Source organism: Salmo salar, chromosome 11, assembly GCF_965601325.2.
Source record: "Salmo salar chromosome 11, fSalSal1, whole genome shotgun sequence".
Taxonomy (NCBI): Eukaryota; Metazoa; Chordata; class Actinopteri; order Salmoniformes; family Salmonidae; genus Salmo; species Salmo salar.
In genome coordinates, this window is record NC_138301.1 from 124,545,338 (window position 1) to 124,563,204 (window position 17,867).

The window sequence follows — 17,867 nt, forward strand, 5'->3', positions numbered from 1 at the left end:
TATCGTTTGAAATCGGTGACGTCACTTGCTCTGAGACCTTGCAGTAGTTCCCACGGCTTTTGTGGAGCCCAACACTCTGTATAACATGAAAAACAACACAACCAGCTCTGCCAGGGCGAGTAAAATTGTCAGAGTGAGATGTTTCTGGAAGTAGCTAAAAAGCCAGCCATCGTTAGCTTGGGTGCTTGACTGCCGTTGTGAGATCAGAACGCTCTGATGAACCAGAGTATGTGTCCAATGTACGCACTGGCTCCGAAAGCCAAACGCAATTTACGAACACACAGTTGGGTAGTTAGTTAGATAGCATATAGTTAATATACTGGCAAGTTTGATGTATTAGTAGCCAACTAACGTTAGGTAGCTAGCTAACATACCGGTACATCGATTTACCTGATATCGTCGGATGGCTAGTATGCGATGTCTTCTAGCCAAGACATGAAATGCATCATAATTGACTGTAATACATATCAATCACAAACCACAGCTACCGGTGGTTCCATGGTGACTGAAAACACAACCTTGGGACAAACGAGTGACGGATTTCCGGGCAAGGGCGATCCATTTAAAATTAATTCATTCCTCCCTTGCCCAGCAAATGTCAACTTGTTTGGAATGCAAGACTGCACCTTTGTTTAAGAAACTCTATCTTGTCTATTTACAATATTAATGTACGCCAATTATGCACTTTCATCAACAAATGCTCATACCTCCCAGACGTTTACCTAAACCCTTTAATGGATTCTTCCAGGTTAATTCTGAAATCCATCTATATAACACAAGACGCTGTGATAACCTTCACCCTCCCCACTGCCGCACCTCACATAGTCAATTCTCCATCCTATACAGAGGTACCATACTCTGGAAATATTATCTTCACATTGCCAAAACAACATCATCCCTCAGTAACTTCAAGTGAAGACTGGGGGGCTCAGCCTGATGTACCAAACTACTCAGTAATCTCCTCCATGAAGACTGGAGGTCAGCCTGATGAACCACACTACTCAGTAATCTCCTCCATGAAGACTGGGGGTCAGCCTGATGAACCAAACTACTCAGTAATCTCCTCCATGAAGACTGGAGGTCAGCCTGATGAACCAAACTACTCAGTAATCTCCTCCATGAAGACTGGGGGTCAGCCTGATGAACCAAACTACTCAGTAATCTCCTCCATGAAGACTGGGGGTCAGCCTGATGAACCACACTACTCAGTAATCTCCTCCATGAAGACTGGAGGTCAGCCTGATGAACCAAACTACTCAGTAATCTCCTCCATGAAGACTGGGGGTCAGCCTGATGAACCACACTACTCAGTAATCTCCTCCATGAAGACTGGAGGTCAGCCTGATGAACCAAACTACTCAGTAATCTCCTCCATGAAGACTGGAGGTCAGCCTGATGAACCAAACTACTCAGTAATCTCCTCCATGAAGACTGGAGTTCAGCCTGATGAACCAAACTACTCAGTCATCTCCTCCATATTGCCTGGCTCTCTCACACTCATTTGCACTCACACATTTAAACATTTTAAAACATTTTTTACTGATCAATTAATTTATACATTTATAATTAGTAGGTTTTGTTAACCGTTTTAACAAACCTTTTTTATTTTTGAATGTATGTATTGTATATAGTTTTTTTTGTGGTGTGGTTTTTATATAAGGCCCTGGGCTTCCAACCACCCGCTCACTGTTTTTCATTGATTGGTTTTTATCTGTATTGTTGTTTATCACTTGTTTTCTTTGGTGCAAATAAATTAAAACTAAAACTAACAAAATAGAGCCCTGACCTCAACCCCATCGAACACCTTTGGGATGAATTGGAACGTCGACTGTGAGCCAGGCCTAATCGCCCAACATCAGCACCTGACCTCACTAACGCTCTTTTGGCTGAATGGAAGCAAGTCCTCGCAGCAATGTTCCAACATCTAGTGGAAAGCCTTCCCAGAAGAGTGGAGGCTGTTATAGCAGCAATGTTCCAACATCTAGTGGAAAGCCTTCCCAGAAGAGAGGAGGCTGTTATAGCAGCAATGATCCAACATCTAGTGGAAAGCCTTCCCAGAAGAGTGGAGGCTGTTATAGCAGCAATGTTCCAACATCTAGTGGAAAGCCTTCCCAGAAGAGTGGAGGCTGTTATAGCAGCAATGTTCCAACATCTAGTGGAAAGCCTTCCCTGAAGAGTGGAGGCTGTTATAGCAGCAATGTTCCAACATCTAGTGGAAAGCCTTCCCAGAAGAGAGGAGGCTGTTATAGCAGCAATGTTCCAACATCTAGTGGAAAGCCTTCCCAGAAGAGTGGAGGCTGTTATAGCAGCAAAGGGGGGGACCAACTCCATATTAATGCCCATAATTCTGCAATGAGATGTTCGAAGAGCAGATGTCCACATACTTTTGTTCATGTAGTGTACATGCATACCAAAAGAAAAAAATAAACACATAAAACAAACTGTACAAATATATAAGGAAGTTGAATCTACATTCAAAATGCATATTTATTAAATAACATAACCAAGTACACAGGTTTAAGAAAAAATACAAAATGCATGAAAATAAAATAAAATCATGAAACATCTCAGGTCTTATACTGTACATATTAGACATATCATATCAGACATACCAGACATATCATACGAGACATATCATACCAGACATATCATACCAGACATATCATACCAGACATATCATATTAGACATATTGTATCAGACATATCCGACATATCATACCAGACATATCATATCAGACATATCATACCAGACATATCATATTAGACATATTGTATCAGACATATCCGACATATCATACCAGACATATCATATCAGACATATCATACCAGACATATCATACCAGACATATCATATCAGACATATCATATCAGACATATTGTATCAGACATATCATATCAGACATATCCGACATATCATACCAGACATATCATATCAGACATATCATACCAGACATATCATATCAGACATATCATATCAGACATATCATACCAGACATATCATACCAGACATATCATACCAGACATATCATATCAGACATATCATACCAGACATATCATACCAGACATATCATATCAGACATATCATACCAGACATATCATACCAGACATATCATACCAGACATATCATATCAGACATATCATACCAGACATATCATACCAGACATATCATATCAGACATACCAGACATATCATACGAGACATATCATACCAGACATATCATACCAGACATATCATACCAGACATATCATATCAGACATATCATACCAGACATATCATATCAGACATATCATATCAGACATATCATACCAGACATATCATATCAGACATATCATACCAGACATATCATACCAGACATATCATATCAGACATATCATACCAGACATATCATATCAGACATATCATACCAGACATATCATACCAGACATATCATATCAGACATATCATACCAGACATATCATACCAGACATATCATACCAGACATATCATACCAGACATATCATACCAGACATATCATATCAGACATATCATACCAGACATATCATACCAGATATATCATATCAGACATATCATATCAGACATATCATATCAGACATATCATATCAGACATATCATATCAGACATATCATATCAGACATATCATATCAGACATATCATACCAGACATATCATACCAGACATATCATACCAGACATATCATACCAGACATATCATATCAGACATATCATATCAGACATATCATACCAGACATATCATACCAGACATATCATACCAGACATATCATATCAGACATATCATACCAGACATATCATACCAGACATATCATACCAGACATATCATACCAGACATATCATATCAGACATATCATACCAGACATATCATACCAGACATATCATACCAGACATATCATATCAGACATATCATACCAGACATATCATACCAGATATATCATATCAGACATATCATATCAGACATATCATACCAGACATATCATACCAGACATATCATACCAGATATATCATATCAGACATATCATATCAGACATATCATACCAGACATATCATATCAGACATATCATACCAGACATATTAGACATATCATACCAGCTTGACTGCATCAAAGGCAGCAATGAGTTTCACGGCATGTTTGCATTTAACAAACCTTAATAATTGCACAAAGATATCAAGCTCTCTTTTAAAAATCTATAATAAGGGGATAGTTTTCCAAAAAAATATAGACATTTGTGTATAAAGCATTTGTCTAATACAAGTAAATTATTGAACAGGAAATTGAAATCATAATTTTAAAATAAACCAAATTTGACGACATTGTGTGTGAAATTGGCAATAATAATCTTCGAAAAGAATAAATCATGTAACTCCACCCACATCAAAAGAAAATCTGTTCAGTAGTTTCAATGTCATTCCCACAAAATGTACAGTCATTACAATCTACATTGAATTTCAACCTTAAAAATGTATTTGATGGATAAATATCATTTAGAATGTTAAAATGCTTCTCTTTGGCCTTGAGTTGTGTAGGGAAAGACATTTTCTTATTGTCTTGGTTTACAGATTCATCAACATTTGACAGATAAAAAGTCAAATTTTTTAACTGTTCTGGGAAGAATTCTTTGTAAATAACTTGTCTGAGATGTTTATTGTTAACTCTTCATCCTGCAAACAGCTATCTGTGTATGAAGACGCATCTGAATACAATAACATTCCCTTCACCAGCAGCACAACACTAGAAGGAAAAGCATTTATGACGGTACAATATTGCTTTGGGTCGACAAGGAAAGTCATATATATATATATATTTTTTTTAAATCATTATAGCTGAAGATATTACTTTCATCTATTATATCTGTAACAGACCAAATTTATTTTTATTCATAGATTCTTCAAAGTATATGGTTTTGTTACAGTGCTGACAAGATACATGTCTCTCTGGACTGGTGGGCTGTCTAGCTCCCGCCTATCCTCTCTTTGGATTGGTGGATACATCTCATTATTGTAATATTTTTTTGAATATTCGATGAGGGTCGATGACGTCAACCCGCCTGTTATTCAATGGAGATTCTACAGTACATTGGGAAATTATTCAGACTCCTTGACTTTTTCCACATTTGGTTACGTTACAACTTTATTCTAAAATTGATTAAATAATTCCCCCCCCTCCCCTCAATCTACACACAATACCCCATAATGACATCACAATACCCCATAATGACAAGGCAAAAACAGGCTTAGAAATTGCTCAGTTTGGCCGGGCGGCCAGCTCCAGGAAGAGTCTTGGTGGTTCCAAACTTCTTCCATTTAAGAATGATGGAGGCCACTGTGTTCTTGGAAACCTTCAACGCTGCAGAATGTTTTGGTACCCTTCCCCCAGATCTGTGCCTCGACACAATCCTGTCTCTGAGCTCTACGGACAATTCCTTCGACCTCATGGCTTGGTTTTTTGCTCTGACATGCACTGTCAACTGTGGGACCTTATATAGACAGGTGTGTGTCTTTCCAAATCATGTCCAATCAATTGAATTGACCACAGGTGGACTCCAATGAAGTTGTAGAAACATCTCAAGGATGATCAATGGAAACAGGATGCACCTGAGCTCAATTTCAAGTCTCATAGCAAAAGGGTCTGAATACTGTTTTTTATTAAAGTATCATGTTTTTATTTTTAATACAATTGCTCAAATTTCTAAAAACCTGTTTTTGTTTTGTCATTACTGGGTATTGTGTGTAGATTGTGTCTTGGAAATTATTTTACACAGGGACACTCAAAGTCAATCTTAAATGAATCATTGTTTATTGTCAGCATCCTAGAGAGGTTCCAACCAACTCAATGCACCATAGAACACATGTCAATCAGGAGCTCTGCTGGGTCAGTCCCAGCTCAATGCACCATAGAACACATGTCAATCAGGAGCTCTGCTGGGTCAGTCCCAGCTCAATGCACCATAGAACACATGTCAATCAGGAGCTCTGCTGGGTCAGTCCCAGCTCAATGCACCATAGAACACATGTCAATCAGGAGCTCTGCTGGGTCAGTCCCAGCTCAATGCACCATAGAACACATGTCAATCAGGAGCTCTGCTGGGTCAGTCCCAGCTCAATGCACCATAGAACACATGTCAATCAGGAGCTCTGCTGGGGCAGTCCCAGCTCAATGCACCATAGAACACATGTCAATCAGGAGCTCTGCTGGGTCAGTCCCAACTCAATGCACCATAGAACACATGTCAATCAGGAGCTCTGCTGGGTCAGTCCCAACAGTTGTCTTATATACGGCTATACACAGACAAGTTATATTTGCATGATTTAGCATAATGAATTCATCATTATCCATTTTGTTTCATTTATGTGACCGACCAACACTGGTTCAGAACATGTGACAGACCAATACCTCACGAGGATTCTTCTCTCTAAGCTGAGACCTTGAAACTGAAATATCTTTTGTTCTCAAAACAAGGTTCTGTGCGCACTGCCAAATTGCAGATAGTGACAAGTGAAGATTCCTTCAATCAGTCACTTACATGAACACAGAAATTAGTTATTAGAAAAGCTCAAGTATAACATTTCCATCACAATTGTTTTAAGGGAAAATGTAACCAATTTTAGAATAAGGCTGTAACGTAACAAAATGTGGAAAAAGTCAAGGGGTCTGAATACTTTATGAATGTATGCTACTAGTCCCATGCCATGAATATGCATAGCCATCTGGAGATAACTCTGTGTTATAAAGTGTTGTTTTTTTTTCTCAAAAAGTTTATGGGATGTTACATGTCCAACATACAATCAGTACACTCGTAACTTCAGCATTAAAACTTCTATTAGAGCAAATAAACATCAAGTAGCAAATAATCCATTCATTTTTGATGTTGACGAAATAAATTCGACCTCCCAACAAAAACTCCTTGCTTGGTGGGCGGAATGACAACAACAAAACACCACATGACAGTTTTTTCAGCCGAGTTGAGACTCGCTCTTTCTCTTCGATACAATTCTACAAGATTTGATTTTATTGTCCTCATGTGAACAGAGCTTCTCACAGCCATTGGACACTTGAAATGTAGACAAGGACAGCGAACTGTCCTTTGTAGTTAAGGTACAACGCTTTGGAACAATGTAAAAAAAAAAAACTAAAAAAGGCTTTATACTACACATATGAAATTCATATTACATTTTTCCTCCATTATATTATAGTCACATTGCATATTTCATAAATCAATCCAATGCTTTTACATCCTTGACGAGGAGTGAACCAGGACACGCGTCATGGAGAAGGGGGAGGAATGAGCCCTTAGGAAGAGTCAGTAAACAGGTCTCTGGACCAATCACACGCTTCATTTCCCTCGTGGAGGGAGGGGCTAACAGACCTGCTGTCTTCGAGCTGCTGGTTGGCTAAACCCTCTGTCTGTCCCTCTCTCAGTGTCTGGTGAACATGTGTAGATTTCCTGTTCCCTCTGTTCTCTCCCCCTGTGGTCCTCCCTCTGTTCTCTCCTCCTGTGGTCCTCCCTCTGTTCTCTCCCCCTGTGGTCCTCCCTCTGTTCTCTCCTCCTGTGGTCCTCCCTCTGTTCTCTCCCCCTGTAGTCCTCCCTCTGTTCTGTCCCTCTCCCCCTGTGGTCCTCCCTCTGTTCTCTCGTTCTCCCCCTGTAGTCCTCCCTCTGTTCTCTCCCCCTGTAGTCCTCCCTCTGTTGTCTCGTTCTCCCCCTGTAGTCCTCCCTCTGTTGTCTCGTTCTCCCCCTGTAGTCCTCCCTCTGTTGTCTCGTTCTCCCCCTGTGGTCCTCCCTCTGTTCTCTCGTTCTCCCCCTGTGGTCCTCCCTCTGTTCTCTCGTTCTCCCCCTGTGGTCCTCCCTCTGTTCTCTCCCTCTCCCCCTGTAGTCCTCCCTCTGTTGTCTCGTTCTCCCCCTGTGGTCCTCCCTCTGTTCTCTCTGTTCTCTCCCCCTGTGGTCCTCCCTCTGTTCTCTCGTCCTCCCCCAGCCTGCTGTCTGTCTGTCATCCTGGAACACCAGGGTCTTTGAGTGGGAGAGATCACCATCTCACTGTTGTCATCACATACTCTCACACTACCTGTCCTCCTCCCACCGGGGGTCCTCCTCCCCCCGGGGGTCCTCCTCCCACCGGGGGTCCTCCTCCCACCGGGGGTCCTCCTCCCCCCGGGGGTCCTCCTCCCCCCGGGGGTCCTTCTCCCCCACTGCAGAGCTAGTACACGATCTCTGGGCTCTGGCTGCCGGGGTCTGGGCCTCTTGGCGTGTGTGTGTCCTTTAGGTGTGTGTGTGTTTCTGGGTGTGTGTCGCTGGGTTCTGATCTGCAGCGTATGTGGTGGAGAAGTTTTCCTGATGATGGGGGTGGACTGGGACAAAGGGACACAGTCACAACACTCTGAAGGTGTGTCCATGTGTGTGTCCGCGCTGGGGGTGTGAGAGTCCGTGCTGGGGGTGTGAGAGTCCGTGCGGGGGGTGTGAGAGTCCGTGCGGGGGGTGTGAGAGTCCGTGCAGGGGGTGTGAGAGTCCGTGCTGGGTGTGTGAGAGTCCGTGCAGGGGGTGTGAGAGTCCGTGCTGGGTGTGTGAGAGTCCGTGCTGGGTGTGTGAGAGTCCGTGCTGGGTGTGTGAGAGTCCGTGCTGGGGGTGTGAGAGTCCGTGCTGGGTGTGTGAGAGTCCGTGCAGGGGGTGTGAGAGTCCGTGCTGGGTGTGTGAGAGTCCGTGCTGGGTGTGTGAGAGTCCGTGCTGGGTGTGTGAGAGTCCGTGCTGGGGGTGTGAGAGTCCGTGCGGGGGGTGTGAGAGTCCGTGCGGGGGGTGTGAGAGTCCGTGCGGGGGGTGTGAGAGTCCGTGCTGGGTGTGTGAGAGTCCGTGCTGGGTGTGTGTGTGTTGATGCTGGTCTGAGAACAATGGAAGAGGTCTGCTGAACAGTTATACTCCTCCTCCAGGCCAGCTGTGTGTCCGGGTGACCGATGGCTGAGCTGTCCAACATTACTAATGTCCAGTAGAGTCGTGTGTGACGTGGGCTTTGACTCTGTGTCCGCAGGATCACAGACACTCTCCCCAAGACACTCAGAGAAGAGCAGGTCTTCCCAGGTCACAAAGTCAGAACGACAGGTTTGTTCACACACTGACCTGTACTCCTCCGTGTCTGAAACACCCCTCTTCCCGAGGCTGGATGGCGCAGTCCGTATATGGCCAGGCTGTGTTGGAGCGGTCCACGTGAGAGAGGCATGGGGGTGAACAAGGGAGTCAGAGCCTTCACAGAAAGAGGACAGAAAATCCCGGTAGCTGTTCTCACTGTGTCCTCCCTCCCCCTGGCTGCTGTTCCCACTGTGTCCTCCCTCCCCCTGGCTGCTGTTCCTACTGTGTCCTTTATACTCTCTCCCCCCCTCCTCTTCCTCCTGTTCTGCAGACGATGTGATCACCCCCGGAGACCGTTGCCAGGGTGCCGTGTGTATGTTGGTCGGGGTTGGGGTGAAGGCTATGGTGCAACGTGGTGACATGGATCGGCCGCAAGAGGGCAGCGTAGAGTCGAAGCTGCGGAGAGGAGAGGGGTGGAGCAAGAGAGGAGCTGTACTGGGGTCAGAGTTGGGCTGGGGAGCTGGTCTAGGATCAGTTCTACAGACAGAGGCCTGTTGTAGGAGGCTCTTGGAGGCTGGTCTAGGATCAGTTGCCCAGTCGACGCAGAGAGCAGCTTGTTGTAGGAGGCTTCTGTAATAACTGACCACAGAGCAGCCTGGAGCAGAGGCCAGGGGCAGAGAGATCTGACTGGCGATGAACTGGCCTGCTTCTCTCCTGTAAGGGTGGAGGCCAGATATCTGCACCAGAGACATGACAACATAGCTTGGATGGAAAAACACAACTTCCAAATCCATACCACTTGGGGGCGACACTGACATCATTCTGTAATAGTTTATATAATGTAGTAACAGGCCAAGTGGTTTCCTTTCTCATGAAGCGGTTGAGAGATTATAAACCAGAACGATTCATTAGTGTTGTACCTTGATCCCAAAAACAAAATGTCTTCCAATGAAGCAGTCCTCTACAGCCTTAACCAGCAGCCTGCTGTGACATCCTGACCTATGACCTTCACCTCCCATTGGACCCGAAGACTCCTCCACCAGCCTGGAAACACAAAACCACTTTGTTTATCCATGTTGCCATTCTCATACAAACACAATCTTTTCATTTAACACACCGTAACCCCGTGGACTACACAGGAACTAGGGTTCCCCGTAACCTCGTGGACTACGCAGGAACTAAGTTCCCCGTAACCCCGTGGACTACACAGGAACTAGGGTTCCCCGTAACCCCGTGGACTACACAGGAACTAGGGTTCCCCGTAACCCCGTGGACTACACAGGAACTAGGGTTCCCCGTAACCCCGTGGACTACACAGGAACTAGGGTTCCCCGTAACCCCGTGGACTACGCAGGAACTAGGGTTCCCCGTAACCCCGTGGACTACGCAGGAACTAGGGTTCCCCGTAACCCCGTGGACTACGCAGGAACTAGGGTTCCCCGTAACCCCGTGGACTACGCAGGAACTAAGTTCCCCGTAACCCCGTGGACTACGCAGGAACTAAGTTCCCCGTAACCCCGTGGACTACGCAGGAACTAAATTCCCCGTAACCCCGTGGACTACGCAGGAACTAAGTTCCCCGTAACCCGTGGACTACGCAGGAACTAAGTTCCCCGTAACCCCGTGGACTACGCAGGAACTAAGTTCCCCGTAACCCCGTGGACTACGCAGGAACTAAGTTCCCCGTAACCCTGTGGACTACGCAGGAACTAAGTTCCCCGTAACCCTGTGGACTACGCAGGAACTAAGTTCCCGGTAACCCCGTGGACTACGCAGGAACTAAGTTCCCCGTAACCCCGTGGACTACACAGGAACTAAGTTCCCCGTAACCCCGTGGACTACACAGGAACTAAGTTCCCCGTAACCCTGTGGACTACGCAGGAACTAAGTTCCCCGTAACCCCGTGGACTACGCAGGAACTAAATTCCCCGTAACCCTGTGGACTACGCAGGAACTAAGTTCCCCGTAACCCTGTGGACTACGCAGGAACTAAGTTCCCCGTAACCCCGTGGACTACGCAGGAACTAAGTTCCCCGTAACCCCGTGGACTACACAGGAACTAAGTTCCGCAAACTCATGTCTTTAAAATATTCCAGACTTCCTGAAAGAAGTATTGTGGTGCTCCTCCAGTGCATTTGGGAAGTTTTCAGACCCCTTCCCCTTTTCAACATTTTTTTCTATTTTTCCCCTTATTAATCTTCCCACAATACCCCATAATGACAACGCGAAAACAGGTTTTTAGAAATGTTTAGAAATGTATTAAAAAATAAAAAACAGAAAAAACTTATTTACATAAGTATTCAGACCCTTTGCTATGAGACTCGAAATGGAGCTCAGGTGCATCCTGTTTCCATTGATCATCCTTGAGATGTTTCTACAACTTGATTGGAGTCCAACTGTTGTAAATTCAATTGATTGGACATGATTTGGAAAGACACACACCTGTCTATATAAGGTCCCACAGTTGACAGTGCATGTCAGAGCAAAAACCAAGCCATGAGGTCGAACGAATTGTCTGTAGCGTTCTGAGACAGGATTGTGTCGAGGCACAGATCTGGGGAAAGGTACCAAAAAATGGCTGCAGCATTGAAGGTCCCCAAGAACACAGTGGCCTCCATCATTCTTAAATGGAAGAAGTTTGGAACCACCAAGACTCTTCCTAGAGCTGGCTGCCCGGCAAAACTGAGCAATCAGGGGGAGAAGGGCCTTGGTCAGGGAGGTGACCAAGAACCTGATGGTCACTGACAGAGCTCCAGTTCCTCTGTGGAGATGGGAGAACCTTCCAGAAGGACAACCATCTCTGCAGCACTCCACCAATCCGGCCTTTATGGTAGAGTGGCCAGATGGAAGCCACTCCTCAGTTAAAAGCACATGACAGCCCGCTTGGAGTTTGCCAAAAGGCACCTAAAGGACTCAGACCATAAGAAATAAGATTCTCTGGTCTGATGAAACCAAGTTTGAACTCTTTGGTCTGAATGCCAAGCATCACGTCTGGAGGAAACCTGGCACCATCCCTATGGTGAAGCATGGTGGTGGCATCATCATGCTGTGTGGATGTTTTCAGGAGGTGGGGACTGGGAGCCTAGTCAAGATCGAGGCAAGATGAACGGAGCAAAGTACAGAGAACCTTGATGAAAACCTACTCCAGAGCGCTCCGGACCTCAGACTGGGGCGAAGGTTCACCTTCCAACAGGACAACGACCCTAAGCACACAGCCAAGACAACACAGGAGTGGCTTCGGGACAAGTCTCTGAATGTCCTTGAGTGGTCCAGCCAGAGCCCGGACTTGAACCCGATCGAACATCTCGAGAGACCTGAAAATAGCTGTGCAGCGACACTCCCCATCCAACCTGACAGAGGTTGAGAGGATCTACAGAGAAAAATGGGAGAAACTCCCCAAATACGGGTGTACCAAGCTTGTAGCGTCACACCCAAGAAGACTCGATGCTGTAATCACTGCCAAAGGTGCTTCAACAAAGTACTGAGTAAAGGGTCTGAATAATTATGTAAATGACTTGACGCTGTCATCACTACTTATGTAAATGTGATATTTCCATTTTCTTTATATATACACACATTTGCAAAGATTTCTAAAAACCTGTTTTTGCTTTGTCATTATGGGGTATTGTGATGTCATTATGGGGTATTGTGATGTCATTATGGGGTATTGTGATGTCATTATGGGGTATTGTGATGTCATTATGGGGTATTGTGTGTAGATTGATGAGGGGGAAAAAAAACTATTTAATCAATTTTAGAATAAAGTTGTAACGTAACAAAATGTGGAAAAAGTCATGGGGTCTGAATACTTTATGAATGTACTGTAGAATCTCCATTGAATAACAGGCGGGTTGATGTCAGCGACCCTCATCGAATATTCAAAAAAAATATTACAATAATGAGATGTATCCACCAATCCAAAGAAAGGATAGGCGGGAGCTAGACAGTCCACCAATAAGGCTGTACCTGTGAAGGTCGGCGGCAGGGGCTCCGAAGAGGGGGTTGAGACAGCTCCCGAACACAGTCACCCCAAATATGGTGTTGTCTCTGGTTACCCTGAGAGACAGGCGGTACCTGTAGTCCAGGTGTGGTTCCAGACAGCTGGAGCAGGACCTGGAGCAGTGCCATCTACAGGACAACAACAACACTACAGTCTGACAGACAGCACCAACCTGAGGTTAAACAAACCTCTCCCGGCCCCTGTGTGTCCGGGAGGCTCCCGGCCCCTGTGTAATGGGAGGCTCCCGGCCCCTGTGTAATGGGAGGCTCCCGGCCCCTGTGTAATGGGAGGCTCCCGGCCCCTGTGTAATGGGAGGCTCCCAGCCCCTGTCCCGGCCCCTGTGTAATGGGAGGCTCCCGGCCCCTGTGTGTCTGGGAGGCTCCCGGCCCCTGTCCCGGCCCCTGTGTAATGGGAGGCTCCCGGCCCCTGTGTAATGGGAGGCTCCCGGCCCCTGTGTAATGGGAGGCTCCCGGCCCCTGTGTGTAAACAGAAGAAAGCCACCAGAAACATGTTACTGAAAAAAATACTGTTGGCTGCAACTGTGATGAAGCCAGTTATTATTTTGATATGAAAGCAGAGGGGTTTATGTTTATAGAACTGAGAATCGATTCACGTTTTGTCTGTTTTGGCTGCCACAGTATAAGTCAACCTCTGTAAATAACATACAAGGTCCTTGGACCTTAAAGAGTAACAGTAGACTCCTAAAGAATACAGCTGGTGCTAGGGCGAAGCAGTAGCCATGTGATTGTCCCTGGTTGTCCCATAGACCCTGGTTCGATTCCAGGCTGTATCACATCCGGCCGTGATCGGGAGTCCCAAAGGGCGGCGCACAATTGGCCCAGCGTCGTCCGTGTTTGGGGAGGGTTTGGCCGGGGTAGGCCGTCATTGTAAATAAGAATTTGTTCTGAACTGACTTGCCTAGTTAAATAAAAAGGTTCAACTCAAAATAAATGTATATTTTTAAAAATTGTGACAAACTTAAAAATATTCTAAGAATATCTTAATTGACAAAACTTGCTGTGCATAGATCTCTCCTGAAACAGCCATATATATATATATATAATGTTGAAATATTTTATATCAAAGATGGCAGCCATCCTCCAGGATAGTTACCCGGGTGGCAGCCATCCTCCAGGATAGTTACCCGGGTGGCAGCCATCCTCCAGGATAGTTACTGGGTGGCAGCCATCCTCCAGGATAGTTACTGGGTGGCAGCCATCCTCCAGGATAGTTACTGGGTGGCAGCCATCCTCCAGGATAGCTACCCGGGTGGCAGCCATCCTCCAGGATAGTTACTGGGTGGCAGCCATCCTCCAGGATAGTTACTGGGTGGCAGCCATCCTCCAGGATAGTTACTGGGTGGCAGCCATCCTCCAGGATAGTTACTGGGTGGCAGCCATCCTCCAGGATAGCTACCCGGGTGGCAGCCATCCTCCAGGATAGTTACTGGGTGGCAGCCATCCTCCAGGATAGTTACTGGGTGGCAGCCATCCTCCAGGATAGCTACCCGGGTGGCAGCCATCCTCCAGGATAGTTACTGGGTGGCAGCCATCCTCCAGGATAGTTACTGGGTGGCAGCCATCCTCCAGGATAGTTACTGGGTGGCAGCCATCCTCCAGGATAGCTACCCGGGTGGCAGCCATCCTCCAGGATAGGTACCCGGGTGGCAGCCATCCTCCAGGATAGCTACCCGGGTGGCAGCCATCCTCCAGGATAGCTACCCGGGTGGCAGCCATCCTCCAGGATAGTTACCCGGGTGGCAGCCATCCTCCAGGATAGCTACCCGGGTGGCAGCCATCCTCCAGGATAGGTACCCGGGTGGCAGCCATCCTCCAGGATAGTTACCCGGGTGGCAGCCATCCTCCAGGATAGCTACCCGGGTGGCAGCCATCCTCCAGGATAGCTACTGGGTGGCAGCCATCCTCCAGGATAGCTACTGGGTGGCAGCCATCCTCCAGGATAGGTACCCGGGTGGCAGCCATCCTCCAGGATAGCTACTGGGTGGCAGCCATCCTCCAGGATAGGTACCCGGGTGGCAGCCATCCTCCAGGATAGGTACCCGGGTGGCAGCCATCCTCCAGGATAGGTACCCGGGTGGCAGCCATCCTCCAGGATAGCTACTGGGTGGCAGCCATCCTCCAGGATAGCTACCCGGGTGGCAGCCATCCTCCAGGATAGTTACTGGGTGGCAGCCATCCTCCAGGATAGCTACCCGGGTGGCAGCCATCCTCCAGGATAGTTACTGGGTGGCAGCCATCCTCCAGGATAGTTACTGGGTGGCAGCCATCCTCCAGGATAGTTACTGGGTGGCAGCCATCCTCCAGGATAGCTACCCGGGTGGCAGCCATCCTCCAGGATAGTTACTGGGTGGCAGCCATCCTCCAGGATAGTTACTGGGTGGCAGCCATCCTCCAGGATAGCTACCCGGGTGGCAGCCATCCTCCAGGATAGCTACCCGGGTGGCAGCCATCCTCCAGGATAGGTACCCGGGTGGCAGCCATCCTCCAGGATAGTTACTGGGTGGCAGCCATCCTCCAGGATAGTTACTGGGTGGCAGCCATCCTCCAGGATAGCTACCCGGGTGGCAGCCATCCTCCAGGATAGTTACTGGGTGGCAGCCATCCTCCAGGATAGTTACTGGGTGGCAGCCATCCTCCAGGATAGCTACCCGGGTGGCAGCCATCCTCCAGGATAGCTACCCGGGTGGCAGCCATCCTCCAGGATAGTTACTGGGTGGCAGCCATCCTCCAGGATAGCTACCCGGGTGGCAGCCATCCTCCAGGATAGTTACTGGGTGGCAGCCATTCCCCCTCATAAACATCCCCTGCACCGTTTCGCAAGTGATCATAGCGATGGGCTTTTCGATAACTAGTGTGTCTTACCTTGTGTGTGTGTGTGTGTGTGTCTCTTACTTGGTCGTGTCCGTCTGTTGCATCCTGGAGAAGCATCCTGTACAACATGGGTATAACACACACGAGTCCTGAAGAGACAGGACGACACAGTCCACCAGAGCCCTTCTCCCTGACATTAGCCGGCTGCTTCTCCAGAAATAAGTAACTTAGCTAAATGTGTATGACTAAATGTGTATGACTCGAAGCTAACTAGCTAGCTACCGGTAGCTAAATGTGTATGACTCGAAGCTAACTAGCTAGCTACCGGTAGCTAAATGTGTATGACTAGAAGCTAACTAGCTACCGGTAGCTAAATGTGTTTGACTAGAAGCTAACTAGCTAGCTACCGGTAGCTAAATGTGTATGACTAGAAGCTAACTAGCTAGCTACCGGTAGCTAAATGTGTATGACTAGAAGCTAACTAGCTACCGGTAGCTAAATGTGTATGACTAGAAGCTAACTAGCTAGCTACCGGTAGCTAAATGTGTATGACTAGAAGCTAACGAGCTAGCTACCGGTAGCTAAATGTGTATGACTAGAAGCTAACTAGCTAGCTACCGGTAGCTAACAAGCCTACGATTACGTGTGTTTGGTTGATCTGCTTTGTTGCCTCTCTTGACAGCTATACCCTTCCGCATATAAAACATGTACAATATCTACTAGATTTTTGTTAATTAACTCAAATTCACAGCAGACATTTGTGTGCACCGTGTACGCGACCGCCAACTTTCAAATAGTGACGAATGAGAGCGTAGCTCCAGCGCATGCGTCGACCGCTCAGCGGGTTATATTCTTCTTCTATGGTATAATGGCGTTGGCAACAACTACATGTGCATTCCGCCACCTACTGTGCGGGCGGGTAAAAAAGATCACAATAAACATTTGGGTAAAAATATATAAAATATATCACACAAACTACCAAAAAATAAATTAACAAAAAATAAATAAATCTACCTGCTTTTCTGTATAAAAAAACTCATTCTAATCAGGTCCCAACACAGGCTCTGAATCCTCCTGTGAGGACGACAAAAGTCCTTGTAGTGCTTTTGCCTTGAAGTCTTGAAGTTATGATATCCAGCTTCATGGACTTCTTAGACAATTGTGCTGTACAATTAATCACTGTGGCTATAAATGCCACAAAATCCACCTTCTTCACAATGAACGATTGACTTAAATCACTAGCAACTGGTTGCGATGCATCCACTGCCATATCTTCAACACTGTTGAAGCCTAATGCCCCTTCGACTCTCTTCACCGCCTCCACATATGAGGCCCGCTGCGCATCCTTGATCCTTGACACCTTGACCTCCTTCACCCTAACAGGGCACTCAAGGAAGTCCAGAGTAGGATCCCCATCACAGTTGCAACATTTTCCATTCACAGATTCTTCAATATCATACTTCTCCTGTCCGCAAACATTTGACACGTGACCACATCCTTTATAATTAAAAACAAAACTTGGGGTAAACCTTTGAGGTGCATGTTTTTGATACTTCTTATCATCCACCAGCAGCGTCTGTTGGGGGGAATAGAGATCCAAGGGAATCAATTGAAAACCAATTACCAAGGGGTCAAAATGGTCCAGAACCTGACCCGACAAGCCACGCCTACTGGTTCGTATGTAGTCGTTTAAAAAAAAAAAAAACCTTCACAGTGAAGTGTTTGGATCAATTTTAGTCCCATTGCTAAGTAGTAAGTAGCCTATCACATGCAGTGTAATCTCATACATCTTCCAATAAGATAAAACAGGTAGGAATCAACCCAAATGCATCCAAATATACGTCTCCAAAGACTATTCCACCACGATTAACCACACTATTGTCTCTCATAAGGTTTCTGGTCAGCTTACCAATCCATATGCCCGAATTAGAAATATATACGCCCTAGTAGTGAGTCCATCCAGAGCCTTAGTC

At 46.3% G+C, this 17,867-nt stretch overlaps 1 protein-coding gene across 1 annotated transcript; it reads right to left on the reverse strand.

Moving 5' to 3' along the window:
• Nucleotides 1–5,784: 5,784 nt before the first annotated feature.
• Nucleotides 5,785–16,712, reverse strand: ddias (DNA damage-induced apoptosis suppressor). Its single transcript, XM_082958348.1, has 4 exons — nt 15,976–16,712; nt 13,030–13,191; nt 9,984–10,107; nt 5,785–9,800 (listed from the first exon to the last, which is right to left on the reverse strand). The coding sequence occupies exons 1-4, from the start codon at nt 16,089–16,091 to the stop codon at nt 7,302–7,304; spliced, it is 2,901 nt and encodes a 966-aa protein (XP_082814474.1). The 5' UTR covers nt 16,092–16,712; the 3' UTR covers nt 5,785–7,301.
• Between the last annotated feature and the right edge of the window lie 1,155 nt (nt 16,713–17,867).